The 27,673-nt window shown below is 46.6% G+C and overlaps 1 protein-coding gene across 1 annotated transcript in view; it reads right to left on the bottom strand.

Moving 5' to 3' along the window:
• Positions 1–27,673, bottom strand: part of SNX30 (sorting nexin family member 30) — a 749,650-nt gene that overhangs the window by 174,572 nt on the left and 547,405 nt on the right. Inside the window, exon 6 of the mRNA XM_069630640.1 lies at positions 24,447–24,646. Within this exon, the coding sequence (XP_069486741.1) occupies positions 24,447–24,646 (200 nt within the window). The remainder of the gene's footprint in view (positions 1–24,446; positions 24,647–27,673) is intronic.

Here is a 27,673-nt window from a genome sequence, read left to right as displayed (position 1 = left end):
ACATCCTAAAAAAATGGTCCCTGAAGCAAAGAACAAAACTAGAAGAACTAGCCTGTACCGAAGAAGAATTGGTGGGGAACCCTCAGGGAATCAAACGTAAAATGGAACTCATGGACTGGATTAATACGATCGATAGAGCCCAAGTGAACAAACTGACCGCAGATCTACCACCAGTTTTCAACAAAGTGAAGGTCCCACTGTTATACTGCTCCAAATTTTCTGATAAAAAACTCATGAAGACCTTTATGAGAGTACGTTTGAACTTATTGCCCACGCGAGAAATCCTCTGTATTAGACTACAGTCCGCGTCTAAAGAATGCAAACTATGCGCAACGCCTGAAGAACCTGAAAATCTGAAGCATTTATTGCTCCATTGCGAAACATTAAACCAAGAAAGAATGGCTTATCTCTCACCTCTTGGGATGCCCTCTTCAGTTTTAGAAGATGATGTGTGGTGCAACAGACTATTGTGCGGAGAAAACTCCAAATGGACGAATACAACAGCAAAACTGCTGACTATCACTTTTGACAAAATTAACGCACAAGGAAACAAGAGGAGGGCAGAGTGCCGAACACTGGAACTTACATTTTTAAGCAGAGACTTCAAAGTCTAAATTCGCTCTTGTAAAAATCACAAGTTGATTATATACAAGTAAATAAAAATAAAAAAGGTGGTTTAGAAGATGCTGCCTGCAACTCACTCACCCTATGGGCTGATGTTAGAGCTACCAACAAGATGGTTTTGAATGTTAGTAATCTTAAGGGACATGAATGGAGCGGTTCAAATGGTGCACACATGAGAAACTTTAAAACAAGATTAAGGTCCCGAACGGGAACCTGAAAAGGAGATGGAAGAAACACATTAGTGAGTCCCTTTAGAAATTGTATCATCAAAGTTACTTTAAAATATGACGTTTCCTCAGACGAGCACTTGAAGATGGAAAGCGCTGCCAAATAGCCTTTAATGGTCCCAACCTGGAGCCCCAGATTGGCCAAGTACAGTAGAAACGATAACCCCTGCAGTGTTTTGCATTCTTGTCCCTGCACCACCTGCAGAATGTGTTCCAACGGCAGCGGTACAAAGACTCTGTTGCAGGCCTTCTGGCCGAAAGCAAATTCTCCATTATGTCATCCGGGAGGTCCCAATCCTTATACCTCAGCCTCTCAGAAACCATGCGTGAAGGCGGAATGTTTTGACCTCTGGATGGAGAATCCGACCCTCCTCTCGCGAGAGAAGGTCCCCACTTTGTGGAACACGTATTGGAGGGCAGATGGACCTGTCGAGAAGGTTCGGGAAGCACGTCGTTCTGGCCCAATCCGGGGCAATTAGGATCATGGCTTTCCTGAACTTTCTCAACCTCCTGATGACTTGACAAATGACAGGGATTGGAGGAAACGCAGACAGGAGTGAAAACTCCCAGTCCACTATGAACTCACTATGAACTTGTCTCCTATAGCTACTCTTGGGGGAAATTCCCTGGAGCAGTACAGTTTGCACTTCCGGTTGACACTGGTTGCGGACAGGTCCACTTGAGGGGTTCCCCAAAGGGTGAAGATCTCTTGAAGGACTTCCTTAGCTAGTCCCCACTCGTGGGAGACTGTGCTCTGCCTGCTCAGAGTGGCCACTGCCGTGTTCTCGTCCCCAGCTAGGTGAACTGCCGACAGGGGTATTCCTTCTTGAATTGCCCAGTACCAGACCTCCATTGCCATATCTGCACAGTGGTAGTGACCCTACACCTCTCCTCTCCCGTTGAGGTAGTACATGGCCACTGTGTTGCCCGTCATTACCAGGACATTCTTTCCCCGTACAGAGGGCAAAAAAGCCTTCAGCGCAAGTCTGATTGCCAACACCTCTAAAATTTTGATGTGTAGTTTGGATTCCGAAGAAGAGCAACGACCGCTGATTGTCAAATTGTTGGCATGTGCTCCCCACCCTGTGAGTGAGGCGCCCGTGACTACGGTCATCTCCGGCCATGGTTGCCAAAAAGGTTCTCCCTTTAGAATCTTGTCCTCGCAGGCCCACCACAGGAGATCCTGTGCGACCCTGCTTGAACCGGAAGTAGGTCTGACATGTTGCCAGAGAACTGAGACCATTGTGTCCTGAGAACGCATTGAAAGGATCTCATTCTCAGACGAGCCTCTGGCACCAGGAAAATGCAGGATGCCATGAGGCCAAACAACCTCAAAAAGTCGAAGGCCGGGAGACGCTGGGCACTCTGAAATTTGGTGACCATATGCAGAATGTCTTGAGGCCTCACCTGGGTTGGCGAGGTCTTTCCAGAGGATGTATCCAGTACCGCCCGATAAATTGAAGCTTTCGAGATGGTATCATGAGGGACGTCTTGTAATTGATGGAGGAGCTCAGTAAAGAAGTCCTTACCAGCTTCAGAAGGCATGGTAGGAGCATGGCCTACTTGCTTCAAGTGTTTCTGGCTCTCCAACTTATTTTTAGCATTTCCTACCTGAATGATTCTCACTCAGCCGGAGTAAAGGCCTTAGTGGGGCAAGATCTAGTCCTATCTGGGGAGGAGTCGGACGAGGATGACAAAGTAGGTCATTTGTGATACCTTTTCTTCGACGAGTGTTGGGAGCCACTCCATGGCCCGGACCTTTTAGTCTTCTTCTGTCGAGGAAAGTCAACTCTCGCTTCTTCGGAAGAAAGTTTGACGGGATAGTCGAAAGGGATTTTTCGGGCAGTCTACCTACCGCCAATTTCCCTTTACGCTCCTTCAGAGCTTTTCCAGTTATCGACTGACACTTTTGACAGGCTGAGGTCTTGTGCTCCACTCCGAGACACCACAAGCATACTCAATGCGGGTCCGTCAGCGACATCTTCGCATCACAGTCTTGGCACTTTTTAAAACCCGGTCTTCGGGGTTGTCGGAGCCAAAGACGAAGATATTTTTTGATAATTCTCAAAGGAATATCTTAAGCGTGCTGTAGTTCACAAAGCGAAAGCTTATCAGAAAAACAGAACTGAAGCCAAAGGGTGCTGCGTGTGGTGTATATACCTTCGATGACATCCTCGAGACGGAGGACCTCGAGGGACATCGACCGCATCGACGCACAGCGCCCACTGCCAAAAATGTTATTCGAAGCAGCTGAAGCTGGATATTGGCGATATTAAAAGATTTGTAGTTGGGCGGTGACAAAGCAAGTCCATGATTCTGGTGAGGTATGGTAGGATAATTAATGGGGTATTAGTTGTAAGAGAGCATGGGTTGAGGGATGAGATTTATCCAGTTATGAGTGCAGTGGGGATAGTACCATGTGAGAGACGGGAGTTGATGTTGAGCCAGTGAGGAGCTAGAGCAGTGATGTAATTGGATGCAGCTTGATGTGTGCATGCATCATCCAGGAAGTGTGCAGGTTTTGTTTTGGCAGCGATGGTATTGGTATTGAAGGTGTACCATATGTTGGAATGTTTGGGAGTGGGGGTGTGAGTGGGTGAGCTCAGGGGAATGTGGTCCTGACATGTATTTTGGAGTAGAAGTAGTTAATTAGGGAGTTGTATACAGCAGTGGCTTATGGGTGCAGAATGTGTGGATTTTGGTTTAGAGAGGGACTTGACAGTGTTGAATAGTTTCTGGGTACGATTGGTAGCGTATTGGAGTTTTTCAAAGTAATGGGTGGCTTTGGCATAGAGTATGGCTGTTTTGTATTTGTTGGGGCTGTGTCAGAGGTGTGTCCTGGTTGAGGGGCATGGGCTCTTTTGCCGGGCTCTTTCTAGGCATTTGGCTTCCTGCTCGATAGAGAGCAGTGAACTGTTGAACCATGGTTGTTGTGATGTTTTTGTAATTTGAGGGTTGGAATTTTGTCATGTTCCTGTGAGATGATGGTGTTGTGCTGGTGGAGTAGGATGAAAGGATATGCGTGTGGGGAGGAAAGTGGTATGAGTGGGTCTAAGGCTACGTCTGTAATGTGTTTGGTTTGTCTGGCTGGGGCATGGGACAATGTGTGGCAGGTGATGGGGTTTTGTGTGGTAGTGTGTATTTGTATTTATTTGAGATTTATATAGCACATTAATCCAAAGTGCTGCATACAGCAACAATATAAAAATGGTACAATAATATGAAATGAAAAATGACATGAGGATGAAGGAGGCCACAAGGGGGCGCATGGAAGGTAGCTGAAACTTCTGTCGGCTCCAGTGCAGTGGGACGTAAAGGGGTTCTGAGCCCCCGCCTTTACCCCCCAGCAGTCCGAACCGAGAACACCCCCGTGAGGGGGACACACCAGGCGCCCCCTCTCCAATTTTGGGACAATTCCGCCCACCAACGGTGGAGATACCAGTAAGAAAAGAAGAGGCAGGGGAGGAGACGGCCCAGCCCGCGCAGTAGAAAACTATAGTAATACGCGAGGTCCGATTCAGAGCAGATCTCGCAGGAGGAGGGCTGAGGCAAGGCCCAACACCCTGGGTGGAGGTCTGGCATGCACACCACTGATACGAGCAGAGAGGAGGAGGCTTATGAAAGATCCCGTCTAATTCCAGTTTTTGATTTCTTACCCATTACAGAAGAAGAATTAGAAACTATCAAACAACTTAAAGCCACAAAATGTAAAGATGATGTTCACACCACTATGATGATTAAAACTTGCTCTCCCACCATAATTACGTCAATCTGTAAATGTATAAACGCTTCTTTATCATCAGGCACGGTACCGCAAGATTTCAAGAAAGCCTGGGTTTTGCCCATTCTAAAGAAGCCAGGCCTATCAGTGGTTCTCCCCAATAACTACAGGCCCATTACCAATATTACCTTTCTACTTAAGATCCTTGATTGTGTGGCCTATATACAGATATCAGATCATCTAAAAAAAGTACCCCAGAGTAAATGACCGCCAGTCCGGGTTGGCTTCGGCACAGAGACTGCCCTATTAGAACTTAGACTTAAGTTACTAACCCATATGGATCGCAATGAGGCATCTCTACTCATGCTGCTTGATCTCTCTGCGGCCTTCGACCTGGTGGACCATTCAATCATGTCCACCAGGTTGTACGAGGTTGCACATGTTTCCCCTCTTGCAACTAACTGGGTCTCATCATTTCTCAATAATCGAGACAGCAGGTTGTTCTGTGGTATGGTGGAGTCTGAGCCCATTACGATTTCTTGTGGGGTACCACAGGGGTCTTGTACTTCTCCGTGTTTCTATAACATCTTTACTGCCCCACTGTTTGCTATGTTAGATCACGAGAATGTAATATTCACCAATTATGCGGATGACACGCAATGTGTCATCCCGTTTTCTGGCTCACACGACTTGGATGAACAGGCCATTCAAAAAGTCTTCACCATTATTGAAACCTGGATGGTTATCAACAAGTTAGCATTTAACAAATCCAAAACTGAACTTCTCGTCATTGGATCTTCACATATACTGAAAAAACGTAGTCCTAGTTGTGATAGTTTTCAATTAGGAGAATAAACTATCATCCTGCTAAAAAAAGTGAAAACGCTTGGTGTTACGTTTGACCAGAGATTATCCATGAAGCAACATGTGAACAGCTTTATCTCGTCTTGTACCTACTGCTTAAAATTGCTAGCACGCTTAAGACCTTTTACTTCACAAGAAAATGCAGAGACTATTGTAGAGCTATAATAGGGTCCAAAATCGATTATTGCTCAAGTCTTTTATTAGGAATGGGCAAATCTGATCGCAACAAACTCCAAGTATGCCAAAATGGCGTTGTTAGAATCGTCATGAAACTCAAGCGTAGAGACCATGTTACACCAGCCAGACGTGCTCTACACTGGCTTCCAGTGGAGTCTAGAATCCTGTTCAGAGCCTTGACGATTATACAAAAATGCCTACAGGGTAAAATGTCGGATTACTTACAACAGCTTCTCCCTATAAGAACTAACATAAGAACCCTGAGATCCAATAACCAGCATCTACCTGTTCCAAAATGTTGCACTGTAAAGGTGGCCAACTCAGCTTTCTTCGCTATTGGGCCCACGGTCTGGAATGCTCTTCCTCTCGAGATGAGAAGCACTGAATCGCTTGAGATTTTTTTTAAAAAAAGCTGGAGACCTAGCTTTTTAATTAATCTGCTTTTAACCCCATTATCGACATTTTCTTCCTTTTAGTCTGACTTCTTGCCTTTGGCTTTTTATCTTTTTAGTGTAATGTTTTTGTCTTGTAGCGCCTTCACGCCCTCGGGTCTATGGCTGCGCTATACAAATAAAATAAAGTAAAAGTAAAAGCCTTGTAGCCACCCCTACTGAGAAGAGATGGTGGGAGGAGGAGGAGCCCCCAGTCCCCTCCTCCCGCTGCTGGCGTCCGCACTCCGGCCCTGGGGAGAACGACGGGCCGGGTGCGGCAACCCGCCAAATGTCAGTAGCCCCGGAGAGCAGCTGCAAGGAGGGCCCCCCCATCCCGATAGCAAACAGACATGGCGGCCGCCCACGGCAGCAAGTAAAGAGCACATTGGGAAGTCGAAAAAGTTCCCAGGGGACTTCACTGCCACCCCAGAGAGCCAGTACCAGGCAGAGGGCGGGTGGGACAACCAGGGTGGCCCCAGGGGCGATGGCCCCTCAGACCAGTGGGGTGAGCGGATGTAACGCTCAACTGGTATCCACGGGGACGTCACTCAGCCTGTTCTGACCTCTTACGACCTCAAACCCTTCCCTGGAGTCTACTCGACTGGAGACTGGGCCTGAAACACAGGATTGTTAGAGTAACTCCCTATTGTCTCTGTGTGCTTGAACCCCTTCTTCCCCGGGGTCCAACCCTTCCCTTTGATCCACAGCTCACCTTGTTTTCTTGGAAAGTGTGCTCTCTGTCCTGCTTTCAGCGCAGGGGCGCGTTGATTGATGCGGGCTCGTTGCTGCCTAGTTACTTCACTGGCAAGAGTCCGACAGTTAAGTATAATGAGTCTTTTGAACAGTTCTCTAACTTCGTTCCTTTCCTTCCTTAGATGATGGCCGGCGTCCGGGGATGGAGACATGCTGCTGAGATGAGTAGCGCTGAAGGTGAGTGAGAGCGCGATGTGACCCTTTTGTATTTGTATTGAACTGAGTTATTTTTGTGTGTCTTTCAGGTGCCGCAATGTTTTCAGCGTGGATGCCGGTTATGAAGAAGAAGTGAGTAAGCGCGGTATGCGACGCCTCTAGATGTGTCCACGCTAACCTGGAGTGTCTTTTCCCTCTTGCAGATTGATGAGAAGTTCAGGAGACAGAGTTCCCCCAGAGTGGCAGGGATTCAGGTAAGCGTTTGAAGCTCGTACAGTATTTAAAAATAAGCAAATATTTGCTGAATGCTTACTAATGCCTTTTTTTCTGTTCTATTCACTTTTCCTTAGGAAGCGGCGTCCCGGGATGGGAATGACACCGCCGAAGATGCCCGCAGAACAGAAGAAGTGATGAATGATGGGCAGAAGCGCTGCAAGGTAAGGGTGCTCCTAACTGTGTTCTTGTTCTTGCAGGAGCTGAGCGCAGAAGAAAGATGCAGGCCTAGTGGAGACCGATCCGAACACGGCGAGTGTCACGCTGCAGGTGCAGAAAACACAAAGCATGTTTCTCAGCCTGGGTGAGGCTTAAATAGTCTCTAGGTATCCCAGGTGTCACACCCAAAAGACTAGACTGCACATGCAGTTCTGGGAACCGAAATATGTGGGGGCATCCATCTTGTCCCCATCAATGCACTACAAGTCCAATACCCAATGTTATCCTATGGGAGCGAGTGAGGCTGGTGCCACAAGCGCCAAGTCTGACTCCAAATGGGTCTTTGGAGGGATGGAGAGGTCCTCGAGGGCCATGTAGGTGATCGTGGCTTGGCTCTAGCCTGACATCTCGGAGGGCTGGGGACATGAGGGGCAGGAATCATGACAGCGGACCTGGGGAGCAGGACGACGGCTGAAAACACTTGACTGTGTGCCCCTCTGGATGGGTACCTGGGGGGGGGGGGGTCTGGCGGAGAACTAAAACTGAACCCAGCAGAAAAGGCACAGAAGCGGAAGCCAGTGGCGGGAATGGGGTCAATAGCCCCCCCAGGGGTCCGCCAGAGCCCCACCACCCAGGGATACTCACAACATTGTGTGAATTGTGAATGTTAGCATGTCCATACTTAGAATTGTGAATACCAGCCTGCGTCGCATCTAGATAGAATTGTGAATGTTAGCATGTCCACACCTAGATAGAATTGTGAATACTAGCATGTCCACACTTAGGATTGTGAATACTAGCCTGCGTCGCATCTGGATAGAAGTGTGAATGTTGGCATGTCCACACCTAGATAGAATTGTGAATACTAGCATGTCCACACTTAGATAGAATTGTAAGTATGGATCAATCTGAAGTATGGACACTAGCAGCTGAGCTAGTCATGTGGAGGGGGTGAGGAGCATGCAAGGTTATTAAGGGAGCGGGTGGAGGGGACAGCTAAATCCTCAAACGGCCTCGAATGCAAAAACGGGCATGTACCTCTTGAGGCTCAGGGTGTACAAGCATCCCGAAATGTAAGATTACACGAGCCCAACCGGTCCACTCCAGGATAGAGATACAAACTAACCAATACCACTAACAATTTCCTTCTCTGCATACACCTCTCAAACTCCAAACCAAACACAACCACAAACCTCTAGCGCAGCAAACCGCATGAACCTCACTACACTGCAACAACAAAACAAAACAAAAAACACACAGACTCGCACATCAGCACACGACGACTACCAGCGGCATACACCCCAGGCCCAGCCGACGGAACCACCGGGCTGAGGCTGCCAACAGCACATCACTGCAATCTTGCACTTTTCCAGCCTCCACCCACTAACCCACCCCTCCCTCCCTCTTTCAGAGCCGCCAGAGCGCCAGGGGACCACTCCGGTGGTGATAGTGCGCGGTACAAATGACCTTTAACATTAACATTAACAGAGGAGAGAGAGAGAGGGCACTGCGGTGCGCTGGCCCGGCCCCAGGACTGTAGTGGCGATGTAGTGACGAAGGGGTGAACGAGGCCCAGCAGTGAAGGAGCTGGGGTGACATACGCTACTCAACTGGGAAGGCCAGGCTGCGGGTGCAGAGGAGACCAAGGAGAGCCACAGTAACAGGCACAGAGACAGGCCCTGGGGGCGAACCCGGAGACAGTCCTGAGGCTCAAGAGCCCCTGCTCAGCAAGCGGGGGCACCGCAGGAGGGGAAAGAGGTCACCCCAAGCCTACCAGAGACCCTCCCCAAAAACAAAGAGTCCAGAGCGGAGCTTTAAGATTCCGAACCGAGAGGGAGACCGCTGACAGTGCATAGAGCCGGGTTGCGGACTTCCCCTCCCCTAGCCCATGAGCTTGAGAGATACACTACAGAGATTACAATTCACAGGTGGAGACCGGGCAGAGACCGGGGATAGGCAGGCCATAGCCCACCCCACCCCACCAACGGCCAACATGGAGGGGGACTCAGCGGCCACTGAATCCGATACGACGTTGCAGCCCTAGTGCAGGGGCATTAGATCAGCCCTGGACCAGAGACTGGATAAAATGGACCAGAGACTTCTGTCAGTAAAGGACAAGATCCAAGGGATGGAAGCCAACCAGGCCTCAGTGGACATCCTGGAACTCCAAACAGAGTGAGGTTGGCAGAGCTGGAGAGGAGGAAGGCAGAGACTACACTCAAACTAGACTATGTTGAGAACGGGGAACGCTGCAACAACCTGCGTTTCGGAGAAGGAAGGGGAGACGGAGGGTGACATTAGGAGAGCCATCAGGGAGGTGGTGGGCACACTCTTCGGCGACGACTCCATGGACGAGCCCATCATCGACAGGGCACACAGAGCGGGTAGTGGCTCGAGAGGCCCACACTCGGTGTTGGCACGCTTTCACTATTAGGAACAAAGGACAAAGATCCTGGAGGGAGCATGGAAGGGGGGCACAATCAAGCACGGGGAGGCCCATATGACCATCTTCCAGGACCTCTCGGCGCTCACGGCGAGGAGGCTGTGCAGCCCACTAACCAAGTGTCTGATGGTGAAAGGAGTGCGCTACCGCTGGGGATTTCCATTCTCATTCAACTTTGAATACAACGGCCAGGACTATCGGCTGGCGATGGAGGACGACATACACATAATCTGGGATGAACTCGTGGGGGACTCAGCTCTGAGTCCCCCATGATTTCATGGGGGACTCATGCCTTTGGGAGAGACCGCTGGACCGGTGGCCCTGCCCACAAGCTCTAGAAATAGATGCAAGATGGTAGGGGCCTGCAAGTATAAAAAGCTCAATAATCCACCGAGGGACCTCTCTGGCCCAGGATCCGGACCTATGTAGGGGTCGAAACGCCCAAATGGTGATGATGTAAGTGAATGAAAATGGCGGGCTAGCCCTGAGGAAGATTGTGAGAAGCAGGCCCGGGGAGAGAAACAAGAGGGATTTACAGTGAACCTATTGTCCCGCGGGCATTGTCGATGTTGATGTTGTGAGATGGACGAGGGGAGGTGGAGGAGGGCTCAGTAACAACAAGCAGTGTGTTGAGAGAGTCCGGTTTACTAGGAGACTTCTGGTGTTCCTATCCTGGTGCATACTGGTTTTCTTGTCAGGGTGGGATCCACAGGAGGGAAAGGGGGGCGGTGGGGCAGTCTGAGATGCCCCCAGGGAAAGTTTAGGGGCTCAAAGTTCTTTCAGTGGTTTGAGTACAAAGTGAGGTTATCTTTAGAGGGGAGGGTTGGCCTACTCATAGGCTTTGGAACCGGAGACATGCCTGTCGACGATGAATTAGTGATTGCTCCCTGTTAAGATGTTAAGCAATTACAGAGTAATGATGAAGACAGCATATTTGTTCAATAGTAGTAATGCAACCAGTTTCTATTATGCAGTATGTAAATAGTTCAAGTTATTCATGCATTAGTTCAGGCAAAGTATATATGCAAGTCACCATTGTGACTTCATCTCATTCCAGTATGGTATTCTAGAGATTAAAGGTTCTGAAGGGCAGTTGAGCTTGGTTCTCCGTGGCGGAGCCTGCTGCCGCATGTTTATACTGAATAAACATTTTATTGGATGTTACGTGTGGCGGCGTTTAATTCAACATTGGCGACGAGGATGGCTGAAGGGCCCGCGAGCGTCGCATATAGTATACTGCGCTATAAATCCTGGATCTTGTTGGCATTTCCCTCCGCGGCGGTGGCAGGCTCGAAAAGAAGGCGGAAGGGAAATTCGGCGCACACACAGCAGAGGCAAGTAAATTACTCAGCGATTTATGGCAGCCTTAATTTGAATGATTTATGAGCGCATATTCCCGCTGCTTGTCGGCAAGAAAAACGAGCTGGGAGCGTCAGCGAGGCCTAATCTAAAAGTAAACAGGCCATTGTGACGGGCGTCTCCAGGCAACCAGCGCTTGGCTGCCTGATGAAACTAAAGTAAACAAACAGAACCCATCGCGCTGCGGCTAGGAAGCGAATTAAAGGCCATTGTCAGTCTGATTACTGCCTTACACAATTGCTGCGGTTCAGGTTACAGAATCTACACAGACTACCAAAGATACTGCAGTACAGTTAACAAATCGCCTGCAGCAAGATAGAATTCTGAGCAATTTCTCACTTTCTACAACTTGCACTTGACTTATATTACTGACATCAGGTAGTAAGGCCACCATGGCCACATCAATTCCACCCCCCAGGTCATTTTTGGAGGAGCCTGGTCGGCCTTTCCTCACATGGGACAAATGGAAGGACGCTTTTGAAAATTATTTAATTGCTATAGGAGGTGACAGGTTTTCCCCAGCACGAAAAAAAGCTCTGTTAATACACAACCTGGGGGTTGAAGGACGCAGAATTCTGGATGGATTAGCCGGTAGTCTAACATTGGATGATGTTGATGCAGATGTTTATGACCAAACTGTGAAGAAGTTACGGGATCATTTTGAACCGCGAAAAAACATAAGCTTTGAAAGGCACAAGTTTTTCCAAAGAGCGCAAGAACAGAATGAATCAGTGGAGTCATATGTTGCGTGTCTCAGGTCACTGAGTTACTCGTGCGAATTCGAACAGTTGGCAGATTCTTTGATAAGGGATCAACTACTTAGATGCACTAATAACCTGAAGATTCAAGAAAAGCTCCTAGCGAGGGACATGAAGTTGGATGAGGCGCTGGATATGGCAAGAAGTATTGAGCGAACGTCTCATTATGTGAAAGAACTTAAAGATGATAAACAAATGGCTACGGCCATGTCAGTTTGCTCAGTTGACCAGAAGAAGAGAAGTAACTCTCTCACACCAAGAAGAGGGAACTGGAGTGCGAAGGGTTCCTGTTTCAGGTGTGGAAATTTTAGACATAGTGCAAACTTTCCATCATGTCCGGCCAGGTACGCGGAATGTTTCAGGTGCAAAGGAAAAGGACATTTCGCCAATCTCTGCAAAGCTAGCTCAGTAAACCTGATAGAATCAACGGTGGACACAAGGTCTAACCATGAAGAGGAAGTCAAGAGAAATTATAACATTCAAGAGATCTCGGCTAATCAGGAACCAAATACAAAGTTTGTATTTGAGATATCCACCATTCAAGGTGATGGAAATGGACCAAGCGATATATTCCAAGTGGATGGATGTGACGTAGAGATGAAGGTTGACACTTGTTCTCCGTGGACAATAGTATCCAGAGACACACTAGTAAACATATTAAAGAAAGAAGAGAAATTGATTAGATCCACGAATGTCAAAGCATGTGGTTATGCAGAATCAGCCATTGACATTATGGGGGAGTTTCCAGCCAAGATCGTCTACAAAGGAAAGGTTTGTCAAGCCAACATAATTGTGTCCAGGAGAGGCTCGTCCTTACTAGGATGGGAGGAGCAAAAGAATCTTGGTGTGAGGGTTCAAGCTAGTGCATCTAATCCCATATCCATAGCGGAAGTAGGAGACATTTGGTCAAGGAATTTTCCTGAAGTATTTTCGGAGGAACTTGGGAAACTAAAAAACTTTGAACATCACATCAAACTCAAAAAAGGGGCACAACCTATTCAACACAAGGTGAGGCAAGTTCCATTGAGAATGAAGGGTCAATTAACTGGAGAACTCAAGGACTTGATGAGAAAAGGTGTGATAGAACCAGTAGTTGCCACGGAGTGGTTATCACCAATTGTGTTGGTGGCCAAGTCGAATGGAAATTTAAGGCTGTGTGTCGACCTGCGCAGTCTCAACCAAAATATTGTAGTTGAAAAGCATCCTCTTCCCAACATTCCTGAGACATTGTCCACTTTAGGTGAACCAAAGTTTTTTTCCATTATAGACCTTTCAGCAGCGTATCATCAAGTTCCGTTATCAGAGAGTTCGCAGCATCTTACGGAATTCATCACTCCAGATGGCATTTTCCAATTCAAAAGAATGACATTTGGATTAGCATCTGCGGCTTCTGTGTTTCAAAGGATTATGGAAGAGGTACTTAGGGGTTTAAAAAGTGTGACAGTATTCCAGGATGATATTCTAGTGTTTGCTGACACGGAAGCAGAACATGATGATCATCTCAGAGCTGTGTTGAATAGACTCAAGAGAGCTGGTCTAACTGTACAGAGGAGTAAATGTAGAATTGCTGTTCAGGAAGTAGACTATCTGGGTCATAGAATATCAAAAGATGCTATTTCTCCTAAGAAATCGCTGGTGGATAGTATAAGTAAGGCGCCCCAACCTTGTGACAAAGATCAGTTAAGGTCGTTTATGGGATTAGCAGAGTACTATCATAAGTTTGTTAACAATTTTGCCACCATTTCCACACCGTTGAGAGAATTACTTAAGAAGAATGTAAGATTTGAATGGTCAAGTGAGTGTCAGGCAGCTTTTGAGAGAATCAAGGAGAGTATCATTGGAGCTCCTTCCCTAGGAGGATTTGTGGTGGGAAGGAAGACAATCTTAGAAGTGGATGCAAGCAACCAAGGTTTGGGAGCGGTGTTGACACAATATAACTCTGATAAAGTAGAACACATAATAGCATTTGCATCAAGACCACTGAGGGGAGCTGAGATCAATTACTCAGTGATTGAGAGGGAGGCTTTGGCTGTGTTTTGGGCTGTTGCTCATTTTAAATTCTTCTTGTGGGGGCAAACATTTCTGGTCAAAACTGATCACAAGCCCTTAGTTCAATTACTGGGTGGTGTTGAATGGTCTAAAAGCTCGCCCAGAGTGTCAAGGTGGATGGTGGACTTGTTAGCCTATGACTTTAAGATTGTGCATGTGGCAGGCAAAAACAATATAGTTGCGGATTGCTTATCTAGACTACCAGTGGAGGAGAAAGAGGTTGAGGGAGTGCATTATGAGCAGAGGGTGGTAATTGCTGAAGTGGAAAATAATGCCATAAGCAAGGAAGAGTGGGAGTCTGCTAGCAAAGAAGACATTGTATTGCAACAGGTCAAGTGTTGGACCAAGACAGGGTGGCCTCGCAAGACAGAGGTGGAAAAAAGTTTTGAATGCTATTATAATATAAAGGATGTACTCAGCATATCAGAAGATGGGATTCATCTTAGAAAAGGTTTGAAGGTCATACCACCTGGTGGTATCAGGCCTACGCTGGTAAGTTTAGCTCATCAAGGACATTTGGGTATGGCTGGCACAAAGAGACAGATTAGAGAGTCCTATTGGTGGCCGGGAATTGATGGGGAAGTTGACAGGTGTGTTAGAGATTGTTATGATTGTATAAGGAGTGATAAAGCCAAGGTTGTAAGAGTTGCACCCATGAAACCAGTAAGTGTTCCCACTGAGCCTTGGAAGAAGGTGGCGGTAGACTTAATAGGCCCTTTACAAGACTTGGGGGAGGACCTCAAATACCTAATAGTTATGGTAGATTATCACACTAAGTGGATTGAGTACAGGGCTATTAGAGAAGCTACAACAGAACAGATGATTGCATTCTTTGAAGATATCTTTTACAAGGAAGGCTTTCCAACAGAATTGATATCGGACAATGGTGTCCAATTCACTTCATGTAAGATGAAGGAGTTTTTCAGGAAGTATGGTATAAGACATTATAGAACGGCCCTTTATCACCCTAGGGCTAATGGACTTGTAGAAAGAGCGAACAGGTTTATAAAGGGAGGGTTACAACTGGCCATGGCTGCAAGGTTAGATTGGAAGAAACTTCTAAGAGAAATGATTTGGGGCTATTGTATCACACCGCATACTGTAACCAAGATATCTCCCTTTATGTCTCTTAAAGGGAGGCAACCGGGCTCTCAATTGTGTCCAGGGTGGTTGAATTTGGATAAATCAGTCAACATTGATAGAAGTAAGATTGTGACATTAATCAAGGAGGCTCAAAATGGTTATGAAAACAGGTTCAATTCTGACAAGAAATGTAAGAGGTTGGATGTGAAGGAAGGTGAGTGGGTGTATATAAGGAATCCCAGACTGTCACCTAAGTGCACTGTTAGCAAGTTCTTAGGGCCAAAAAGAATAGCTAAGGTAAGAAACAATGTGGTGATTTTAGAAGGAGGGGAATCTTGGTCAATGTCAAGTTTAGTAAAGAGTAATTTCAACGAAGATCTTCCAGAGTGTGAGAGTCAAGATTGTATTATAGAAAGAACACAGGATTCAGGGAACAGCAGTGTTGAGCCAGAGAATAGTGATGAAGGTACAAGGAGAACAAGGAGCAAACCTTCATGGTTAAGAGATTATGTTGAGTAAAACTTTGGTTTGAAGGAGGGAGATGTGTTAAGATGTTAAGCAATTACAGAGTAATGATGAAGACAGCATATTTGTTCAATAGTAGTAATGCAACCAGTTTCTATTATGCAGTATGTAAATAGTTCAAGTTATTCATGCATTAGTTCAGGCAAAGTATATATGCAAGTCACCATTGTGACTTCATCTCATTCCAGTATGGTATTCTAGAGATTAAAGGTTCTGAAGGGCAGTTGAGCTTGGTTCTCCGTGGCGGAGCCTGCTGCCGCATGTTTATACTGAATAAACATTTTATTGGATGTTACGTGTGGCGGCGTTTAATTCAACACTCCCTCAATGTTAAAAGGCTAAACTCGCCTGGTAAGAGGTCAATGACCGTGAGGGAATACAGACGGGTCAAAATTGACATTCTTATGGTACAGGAAAGTCATTGGCAGAGGCGCAGGGAACCGAGGCTGGGGGCAAAACAGGAAGCGGCGGTGTTAACAGCTTCGGGTATTGGGAAAAAAGGCGGGGTGGCAATTATTGTGTCATCCCGCATGGCATTGGTGGTGGATGGGACACAGAGGGACCCGGGTGGACACTACTAGTTTGTTAAGGGAAGCCTGAAAGGGGAAAGGATCACCATATGCTCTATAAACACCCCCAACACGGGTCAGGTGAACTTCTGTGAAGGTGTCAAGGACAAACTAATAACATTTGTGGAAGGTCGTATAGTGGTGGGCGGGGAGGAGGACTTCAACATGGTCCTGGATCCAACGAGAGACCGCAAGAGACTAGGGAGGGTGTGGGGGAAACACCAACCGAGACCTGGGCCTTGTCGAGTCTCTCCGGGAGGGAGACGTGGGAGATCGCCCTTTCACATTTTTCTCTGCGGTTCACAACTCGCGCATCGATTTAATTCTGGTGGATGAGGCATTGAAAGCCCAGATAAAGGAATCAAGGGTATCTCCAGTCCTGTAGTCGGACCACAGCATGGTGGTATGGGTGATGGAACAGCCCCTGGGACGAGGCCCCAGGGAGGGTGGCAGTGCAATGATTATCTGTTAAAGGATAGAGAGGTCTCCCAGTCAGTGTTAACGGAGATCACGGATAACTTCGACTTCAATAATGTGGAGGTGGGGGGTGCAAACTCTCTGGCAGGGTTTTAAGGCCATGATTCGGGGGGTGCTTATTAGAATAGGTGCAGGAAAAAAGGAGAGGAGGGAGAGAGAGGAGAAGGAGATGATGCGTAAGATTTGGGACCTAAAGCCGGGAGGTCCAGGGGGCAGCGGCGCCTCTCACACCATCCGACGTAGCAGAACTGAGGTGCCAAAGGGTAAAGCTTAAAGCACTCTGTTAGGACATAGAAAAAAAGCTACTGTTCATAAAACAAAAATACCACGAACGAGGGGAGTGGGTGGATAAAAAACTCGCCTGGCGACTGTGGGAGGAGAGAAAACGGAAGACGGTTGGGATTATGGAGGGTGCGGATGGGGCAACAGTGGATGACCCTGAGGGAGTGGGGAGGGAAGTTGCCAGGTTCTATAAAGGGCTCTACACGGAGTTTAAAGGCGACGAGGGACAAATGGCCACCTTCTTGGACGCCCTGGCCTTACTGGGGATTCAGTGGCGGGAGGCAAACTACCTGGAAGAGCACATATCTGAGGAGGAAGTCATCCAGTCTATAAAAGGGTTGGAGGCAGGCTCAGCCTCAGGAAGTGACGGATTCACAGTCCAATTCTATAAGCAGTTTAGATCTACTGTGGCAACGTATATGACTCGGGTCTTTAACGCAGAGCTGGAGGGGGATCCATTGCCGGACTCAATGTTAGAAGCAGTAATTGTGACTATACATAAAGAGGGATGCGATCCCGAGAGATGCGCCTCTTACCGCCCAATATCTCTTCTAAAGAGCTATGTTAAGATCCTGGGCACCAAGTTGGAGAAATGCATGCCATCCCTGATCCATGGGTATCAAGTGGGCTTCATAAAAGGTAGACAGGGCGCTGACATTTTAAAAACGATCAATCTGCTAAACCAGGTTCAGACCCAGGGGAGTGATGCCTGCCTGGTCTCGGTGGACTCTGAGAAAGCGTTCGACAGGGTGGAATGGCCCTGTATGAAGGCAGTCTTAAAGAATAGGTCTCGGCCACTGTTTTATGAAATGGGTGGAGGCGATGTACAGACAACCGACGGTGCGAGTCAAGAGTTAATGGTATCTTGTCTGGGGAGTTTCACCTGACGCATGTGACAAGACAGGGAAGTCCCCTCTTGCCACTGCTGTACGCCCTTACAATGGAAATGCTGGCGATTGCGATCAGGGCAACAAGGGGATTAAGGGCATTAGGTCTGGGTAAGTGGAATCCATATTGTCCATCTTTGCAGACGACATCCTGGCCTACCTCATGGAGGTGAGCTCCTTGCCCCCGAAATTCATAGAACAGATGCAGAAATATAGGCTCCTCTCGGACCTAAATATTAATGTAGACAAGTCCACCATAATGCCTGTGGGGCCCAGATGCCCGGTAACGGTGGAGCGAACCCGATACCTGGGAATGAGGGTTGAGCAAGCACGAACAAAATATCTTGGGGTTTTTCTGACAAAGGACCTTGCGGGCATGATGAAAGCGAACTTCGATCCGATATTCCTTAAACTCAAAGAAGATGGAGACCCCCCCTCACCCTATCATGGTAAGGGCGGATGGTGGCCGTGAAAATGAACGTCCTCCCCAGACTACTCTATCTGTTCACAGCCCTCCCGTTTAAACTCCCGAAACTTTCTTCGGGGAACTAAAGTGGGTACTATCTAAATTCATCTGGCAGGACAAAAGGCCACGAGTGAAGTGGGTCACCCTGACACTCCCACAAGATCAGGAGGGATTTGGCTTACATGGCCCGTATCTATACTTGAAAGCAGCAGAGCCAAGAGTCCTGCTGGAGAACTCGAGAGAGAACCTGCGGACCTACTGGTTCTACCTCGAGGATCTTGAAGTGCACCCATTGAAGGGGAGGGACTACTTATGGGCCCTGCATAGGGAGGTTCAGAGAGGAGCACGAGAACACCCCACACTGGGTGTCCTGTGCGAGCTGTGGAAGAACAACAGTGCAAACAAATCTCCATCGTCCTGGCACTCACCTGCTGCGTTGGTCTGGGGGCCCCCATTCCATCTGACGAAGCAGGGGATGAGACACGCCGAGCAGTGGTCAGACGAGGGGCTGGAGAGGGTAGGGCAGCTGTTTAAAGAAGGTCACTTTAGGGACTATGAGGAAAACCAGGAGGTACTGGGACAGAACAGGATCTCCATCTTCGAATACTTGAGGCTGAAAGGGATGTTTACTGACTCGATATGGGATACCCGAATCTCCAGGGACCTAACCCAGTTTGAGAAATGGCTAGAAGTGACCACTACCAAAAAGGGTGCACAATCCAGCATATATAAAATACTAGTGTTGACTACGGAGGTGGGGAGATACACATTCAAGAGATAATGGGGGGAGCTAGCAGGGGGTGAAATCACAGATTAGCACTGGGCTAGAATTTTACGGGGGACATTTCACATCAATTTATACATCTCTACCATCTAACATCATTTCAAGATACTGCACGGGTGGCACAGGGACCTGCTGAAAATCTCAAGAATGTATACGGGCGCCTCAGCCGCGTGTCCCAGAGGGTGTGGTGGGGTGGGGTGGGTTCCCTTGCACACAAGTGGTGGAGATGCCCTGGAATTCGCATCTTACGACAGGAACTCCTTAATTGGATTAAGGCCTTTGTGGTCCAGCTAAGCAAGGACCCACTTCAGATCCTTATAGGAATCCAGACTAGCGACCAGGAGGAGTACCGGTTGCCCATGGTGTGTGAGGCGATGTTACAAGCTGGCCGACTAATGGTGGCCCAACACTGGAAGGTGGGGAGAATGCCCACATGACGGGAATGGAAGTTGTATTCCATGATTGAAATGGAGAGGATAACAGCCATTGTGAATGACTACAAGGAGTCCTTCTTGGAAGAATGGGGGCTGATGCTGTCCAGAATGGAGGGGGTTAAAGATTGATGGTGCAACTGTAATGGTGATGGGGTAGCTTGTAGTGATGACCTGACAGAGGGGAGTCAATCCAAGACACTCTAGTCCATTCATAGTATATAAAAAGAAAAAAGAATTCTCAATTTTCATCCATCCCGAGAGGATTCCTAGTTGAACGAATGACTTCCCAAAACGCAGTGATTCAGTCGGAGGTTGCTGGGGGGGGTTACTGTTGTTGGATGATAAGACTAAGAAAAATTGTTGTTGTCATTGATTAACCAAATGCAAATAAAAAAAATGTAAGTTTTAAAAAGAAAATAAATGACATGAGAAGCCTGGGATCCACCATGCTGGATCAGATGAGATTTCAACGATTTACGTAACAAGGAGTAGACCGTGATGGAGCGTAGAGAAAGATGAAGAGCATTCCAGTGGAAGGGAGCAAGGTGAGTGAATGGGCTAAAGTATGAATGGGCACAGGGGTCGGGGGGCTCTGGTACTACAAGATGAAATGGAGAGCTAGAGTGAAGAGAGCAAGAAGGAGTATATAACGAGACAAGTGAGGAGAGGTAATCCGGGGTAAGACCGTAGAGTGATTTAAAGACAAGGGATAAAAAGTTGAATTTGAATTGAGCATAGAAGGGGAGCCAACCAAGAGCAGAAGAAATAGTATCATGTGGAGTCCAGCAGAAAAGCACACCAATAGAGGCATTAAAAACAGATTTTAAGGGAGCAAGTCGGGAGGTTGTGCGGCAGAAAAGTGCAGTGGAACAATAGAAGAGGCGTGAGATAATCAATGAACATATCAATAGTTTGGTTGCATGAAAATCCAGGAAAGAGCAAACTTTGAAAAAATTGAATAGATTATAGCGACAGGCACGAGAGGAGATTGAAATGTGGTATTTAAAGGACAGAGCACAGACCGAGTAGAGTGCCAGATTGCAGATAGATACAATGGGGAGATGAGAAGGGGGAAATGTTATGGATGAGGGATGCAGAGGGGGGGATACTAATAGAAGGAAAAACAAGTACTTCAGTTTTTGTAGTGTTAAGTGTAAGATAATGGGATGACATCCTGGATTTGATGGCCAATAAGCATGAGGAGAGCTGAGTATGTATGTCAGCCAAGAAGAGAGAGAAAGAAAGAAAGAAGGAGTTGAATGTATGTCGTCGGCATAGAAGTGATGTGATAGCCCATAGGAAGAAATAACTTTAGCTAGAGTCGTTGTATAGAGAGGGAAAGGAAAGGTCCCAAAACCGATCCTTGTGGAACACCATGAGCAAGAGGATAGGGGTGCGTAGTTGTCCCACCCCATGAGACAGACTGTCCGCTGGGAGAGATAGGAGTATGAAGGGGATAGCAAAGTGGTCAGACCACAATACCCAGATTCGAATATCCACTGAGACAAGATTTTTGCCTGCAATCAAAAGATCCAGGATGTTGCCAGCAATGTGTGTGGGATATGTGATGTGAGGTCATAAGGGGAGAGTGGAGGGAGGATAGTCTTTAGTATGGGATTGGCGTCTAGAACGGAACTGCCGGGGTTGAAGTCATGAAGGTAGAAGTTGTTGCAGGGGTAAGGTGTGGTGGTTGGTAGTGAAGTTAGCCCAGTAGTTGTGGAAGTTGGGATTGTGTGTAGGAGGGCAATAAATTAGGTTGGGGAAAAGGGGTCTCAAATGAAAATGCTGCCAGCAAAAATGTAGTCAGTGAAAAAGTAGTGGTGAAAATATCTTTGCAGTGAAAAAGTTGCCATGCAAAAAGTAGTAATAAATGCAGCAGAAAAGTAGCCAAAAACAGTGCTGCAAGGGTCATTGTTAGTGTTGAGGAGGGTTTTGTTGACTTGTGATTGTGTGGTTTAGGGTTAGAATAGGGGTTAGGGTAAATATAGGGGCTAGGGTTAGAGTAAAGATGTTGGTTAGAGTTAGGGTAGTTGCTGTAGGGATGGTGATGTTGGGGTTCGGTTAGTCGTTAGGGTAGATTAAGTGTCAGAGATAGTGTGATGGTAGGGGTTATTGTAAGGCAAAGGATAATGAGTAAGTGTTAAAGAAAGGGATAGCAAGGCTGGAGAGGGCTGGTGATGTTGGCGTAGGATAGGGGTTAGGATGAACCTAGTGGTTAGATCAAAGTAAGCATTAAAATAAGTGTCAAGAGTTGCAGCTAGGGTAAGGTTAATAGGCTTGGAGCAAGGGTTAGGGCAAGGGCTAAGGGCCTGATTCACAGAAGCAGTTTATAATGGCGCAATCACATAGGAAAACGCTCTGTGAATCTGGCCCTTGGTCGTTTGTGACAAGCTGCTGAGGAAGTTGGAATTCGGTTCACTGTTCATTTTTCCATTGATTCTGTATGGAATACAATGCAAATAAAATGTTTTAGAATAAAGTGCCCTGTAAGAATACAGGGAAGTAATTAGAATTAGGGGAAGGTTTAGGAACGGAGTTAGGGTGATCCTGGAGATTTTATTAAAGGTCTGGGTCCTTGTTAGGGTTACAGCCTTGTACATTTGTGAATTTAAAAATAGTTTTTTTGGCAATCATATAACTGGCAACATTTACACGCTTTACATGAATTGTATAAATGAATACATTTTTTTAAACAACTTTTGTGGGCTATATTTTCACTTGACTACATTTTCTTGGGGATATTTTCATAAAGAAGAGAAAGATGGGGTGTGGGTGTGATGAGGGACTCGAGTGAGCGCTTCAAAGGATGTGTATGGGGTCGGTGTGGGATTAACTAAGCGGGAGTGTGTCTTGATATGCCACCACCTTGTTTGTGTGGGCAGTCCCTGGTGGATGAAATAGTGCGTGGGTAGCAGGTGTGTGGTGGGGTTTTGTAAGGAGTATATCTGCGTAGTGTGTGCTAATGTGATTATACATTTAATGTGTGTGAGCAGGTGCAGAGTGGCAGTTGAGAAGAATGCTTGTGTATGCAATTAGTTGTTTTAGTGGAGTGTTGTGTTGGATTTCGATGTTTGTGTGCTTTGCTTTAAGCAAGGCATTTGTGTGGCAAATAAGGTGCAACAGGAAACACAGAATGAAAGAGAAGGATATAGCAGCAACCCTTAGCTCTGACCTCCCTTCACTCTGGATGCCTGGCCGATTGGAAGCCCAAATGAGACACTGTCCGACAGATTCCCTCTGCCCCCCTCAAGAGAGGAGAGGGAGAAAAGAAAGCCTTTCCAGCCTTATTATCCAAAACCGTACCAACTGCTAAGAAAATCTTATTATTGATACTTAAAAAAAGCTCTATAATTTGGATGACAAAAGAATAACCAATTTGAAAGACTCTTTGTGATACTGTCATAAGTCATTATGTACACTTGTATGTAAATATGACATGAGAATAGTAGCCTGGAACCAAAGTAGGATGTTGAGCACATTCATTACCAATGAGCATGCTCTTGTGGTAGCATAATACAAAGCAGTTATCAGACAAGTTGACAAATTTCATACGGGAGTCTATTTCTTGTGAAAAAAAACAGGAAAGAGGAAAATGCAATGTCAGAAATAAGAGAAGAAAGTGTAACCCAAATGTTACAAGTTTCCCAAGAGGGTGACTAGCCCAGAGTTTTACTCTTGCCATCGCTTAGAGGCTGGGTATTAAATTAAGTATTCTGTTTTATTTAGGTGCCAGAGACAGAGTGTAGGAATGTGGTGCTAATAGTTTGACTGCAGTAGGCAGCAAACTGCATGGAAGTTGGGGAGGGGCAGAAAGAATGGACTACAGAGATCCTAGACATCTCCCTCTCCACCCGCCCCAGAGGATGTGAAAGAAGGCAGTTGGGGGGTGGCAACCATCAGGTGAGAGTGTGAACTAATCCAATCACTGACTGCGTAGGAAGGGGGTCTCATCAGGGATCCTCTGGCGGGTGTTCCCATAAAGATGCTTCCATGTCCCAGAGTAGTATTGAAGTACTGTTCTCAGATTTTAAGTATACTATGTGCCATGATGGCTACAGCTGCCCGTCACAATAGATGCAAGTGATCCCCTGATAGTACCTTTTATACATAGTATAATATCAAAGGACCAGAGAACATTGCTTAGAGAGCTGGCCAACTGACGTGGTTTATGAGTTCTGTCAAGATGGATTTTTTTTCAGATCCTTTCTAGAAAGACGGACCGTGAGGGGGAAATAAGGGTTTTGCCTAGCACAGTGGAATAGTTGAGAGGCAGTTAAGATTTGATCGTAGGTTATATGGGCTCTAATACAGCAGCTGCTCTCTACACGATTCTTAGCAGCCCACAAGAGCCAATCACGAGCCCAGATTTATCGATGTAGTAAACCAACTATAAGTACTGCAGTCTGTACAACCTCTGGTGTAGTGCGATGCTGTGTCCAAGAGGAAACAACAATCTCCCCTGGGAGTTGGCACTTTTAAACTAATCTCAATCAACTTCATCTATTACTTTTGCTCCTAGGAAACAGGATCGAGCAAAAGCGTAAATCTGCTGATACAGCATCGCACAACACAAAAAGGCAGTGCACAGCCCATTTCACATCTTAACTGAAAGGAAAAGGTTTCACAAGCACGCAACACCTTAGTTGATCGGCCCGTATAAACTTGCTGTGGAAAAGATGGAGCACTTAAAAGCATTGGGCATCTCCCATCAAGCCAATTTACGATGAGAAGTTGGTCACTTATTCAGGCTGAACTTTGTGTGATGTACCTTCAACTTCCAGAAAAGCCAGCATCAGCATTGTATTCTTGCTGAGGACCGCATGTCAAGTTACAAAAATAACTAAAAACATAAACCCAGCCATTCAGTCAGTAGAGCTGCTCCATTGCACCATGACCTCACAGTGGTTCTTGGTCTTTCAAACCCCACCTCAAACATATTTTGTACCTTCATGGAGTCAGAGTACAGGACATACTCTCGGAGCACAGGCATGCAGTCTTCAGTCATGTCCTCCGTTAATTCCTCAAGAGCAGAACTGCAGTTACCAATGCATGCAGACACGCCTTCCAGTGGCTCTGCAAGTTCATCCTCCAGGCCGCCCCACGTGGAGTACACAGGCCCGTACTCTCGAAGCTCCACAAGGTACTCTGCAAGAGAAGAAATTAACTGCATCAGTTACACAGTTTGGACGAATCAGTTTCATTTTGGGGGCTATCCCGCCAGCAGAAATGAACAAAAAACGTATTTGGGAGTTGCAACTACATAAAGTAAATTAAACTCAGAGGCAGTAAGTAATGTACCAATTACTGAACTAAATACTTTTCTGTTATAGGCCAATTTCGCACTGATCCAAGGAATCCAAAACACATTGTTGAATCACAAAGTTTTGCGGAGCCTTCAGGTATCCCCAGCCAAGCATGAGTGGGTCATCCAGTCCAGGCTCGTCTTTGAATTCTATGCCTTTTATTCCTGAATTTAAAATGGAGAATGCAAAATCAAAAGTTCGAGGATGCAAAAAATAAAATCAGAACTGAAGAACATGCTCACTTACGGTAAGGAAAAGCTCTGGGTTTAACCCCATCTGAGTAGTGGAATCTAGACATGTGCCTAGAGGCAGCTGCACCTCAGCCACATCTGAATGATGCCACGCCAGGCGGCAGAAAAACATGCGTGTGGCTGCTGTTTGTACTATTTCTCAGGAGGTTTTCAGTCTGACCTTCATGGAAAAGGGCAGGATCAGATGGCTATTCAAATGTACATTCTCCTCTGGTATGACACAAAGAGCCAACAAGTAATCCAGGTCTTCCTGAATAGTTTGTATGGCCAATAGAACACATTGTACAATGCTGGCAGATGCTCAGAGGCTGTATTTACTGCTGTTTTACAAGCCATAAAATAACTCTGCTTTTAGTCATTTGTTTTCCTGCCACAAAGTTGGACCCAATATTTCATGCAACGTTCCGGATTTTTGGTTAATCCAGTGGATGCATTCGGGTAGATGTATGCTGTCCAAGAGGCAAAGGAATGGAGAAGGAATGTTAATTAGATGCATTTTGCAGCAAGCTGCCGAGAGCTGGAGAGACCTTGATTGCACTCCGCTGCTGCAGACTGCCAGTGGGCCCGATTGTGCACAGCTGCCTCAGGCTGTAACCTGCTCCACCCTGCGTGGCTGAGGACTAGAGGAGCACCTTTAAGCTCCCTTTCCCCAGTAGCAGGTTCCCTTTAACTGCCTTCACTTGAGTTCCTACTTTGCACTTCTGTGATCAGCTTTTGAGAACTTTTTGCGACATCCTGTTTCTCCTTTCAAACCTGTTTGTGGTGGCTGCCTTGCAAAGCATTCCAAATCTTATTTGCTGTTAAAGCAAAAGAGTTTTGAACATGTCTTGAGATCCTGTTTTAATTCTGAATCTTGCTTGCTGTGGCTGTATTCTGCATCCTGTCGTCCTGCATCGGCTGCTTTGTACAGCACCCAATCCTCCTAAGTCAACTAAATCTGTTGGTAATTGTACTGCCTTCCACCAGACTCGCTGTTATAAGGAACTCATTGTGGCAACAGTAAAGACAGGCACAACAGTTCACAGTTCAAGGGTCTTTATTAAACTGCAAAGGTAGGTTGGAAAAACGCTGAATCTAAAGCCAATTCTAAGATGGGAGCAAACTTCGACCATCAAATAATAATAAGGCAGTGCTAGTATCATGGTGTCAAATAAAAGGGCCTATACTAAGAAAAAACTATTGCCAATCCTTACGCTAAATAAACAAATAAGTGTGGGATAATGTTCTTAAGAAAGAAGGAAGTGTTCATAAATAAGTAAGGATGCGGTACTTGAAGTCTCCCTTCCACACGTTTTCAGTAAGGGACAAGGTGGGACTTTGGAACACAGCATACGCTCAAGCTTTCCCAGCATAAGCTAACAGTTCAGATTTCAGCAATCAGGGCATTCAGTGGTTAAGTCACTTTTCTATCAAAAATCTCTTGCCACTGTGGGCCTGATGTATTAAAATAATAAACAAAGAGTTCCTTTTCACATATTCATCGGCTGATGTCTTTTACCACTGGATCCCGCTCTTCCCGGCTCAGACTGTTCGCCTCCTTCGATCAGGTTCACTATGGCTTTCAATGCAATTTATTTGACGATTTTCACCCTTGTCGACACACCCTATTTCGGGGCTTAGACTTTGCCCCCTCTTTATCGGCATCCCTCATTCAGGTTCACTCTCAATCGTGCCTTTTCCATTCAACTCTAATAATGTGGGATTCACTTCCCTTAGTTTCACAATCATCCATCGGTCAAAGACTTTTGACTTTACAGAGGATTTTTACAATAGCCCCGTATGACCACTTTGACACCCTTCTCGCCTTTCCCAAGGCCTTCTGGTTATGGTAGTTTCAATAATCAGGTAATCGCCCAGAGTTTCTGGAGTGAGCACCCATGTTTTGCCAGACTCCTCCGTTGCTCGTTTTCCCCCTTTCACATCAATTGCTCTGTATGCTTTCAAAGTTCAATTAGTCGTGTGATACTTTTCGTTCAACACAGTTCGGTTTCTTCTCGACTCACCGGCTGTGATGAACCTCTTGGCCTTCTCTCTCGGAGTCAAGGTTGCTACCACGGAGACAAGCATCTCTACCCAGCTTGATTATCAGCAGTGGAGGGTCTCGTGTACCGTTGACATCTGCTGCAACACACACTAGCTATTGTTCGGGGTCTTACGATTCCTTCTGCAGAGGTTTCACAGGCCTTGGTATGAAAGGGCATGGTCACTTCTCTCCTCGTTATCCTCTCGGTATGCACCGTCTTTCTCCTCCTCTTGAACTGCGGTGCTGAGTTAGCTCCCCGGACAAGCGGTCTGCCTTGCTCGTACTGTGCTCTTGTGCTCCACCTTTCATCCCTGTGGGGGAAGGAAAAGGGCTGTCAGGTGTGTGTGTGGTTCTGGTCAATTGCCTGACTTTGCCTGGCCCTGGTGTTGGGACATATCAGGAAAATAGCTTGAGTGTTAGTCTGTAGTCCATTGTAACATGCCAAATTGTTTGTGTCGGTAAAGGATTTGTCTATCCTACGTGGAAAGATGGTGAAAAGTTGTTGGAAGAGGGGGTTACCACGTCTCACCCGTCGGTGTCCCACTTCCACTCCCGAGGACCCCCCCATCCAGTTGATCCTCCCTCACTGGTCGAC

Source organism: Ambystoma mexicanum, chromosome 6q (assembly GCF_040938575.1).
Source record: "Ambystoma mexicanum isolate Mex_15411 chromosome 6q, UKY_AmexF1_1, whole genome shotgun sequence".
Taxonomy (NCBI): domain Eukaryota; kingdom Metazoa; phylum Chordata; class Amphibia; order Caudata; family Ambystomatidae; genus Ambystoma; species Ambystoma mexicanum.
The sequence above is the reverse complement of the archived record's forward strand: the minus strand, read 5'-3'. Positions and strand labels throughout refer to the sequence as shown.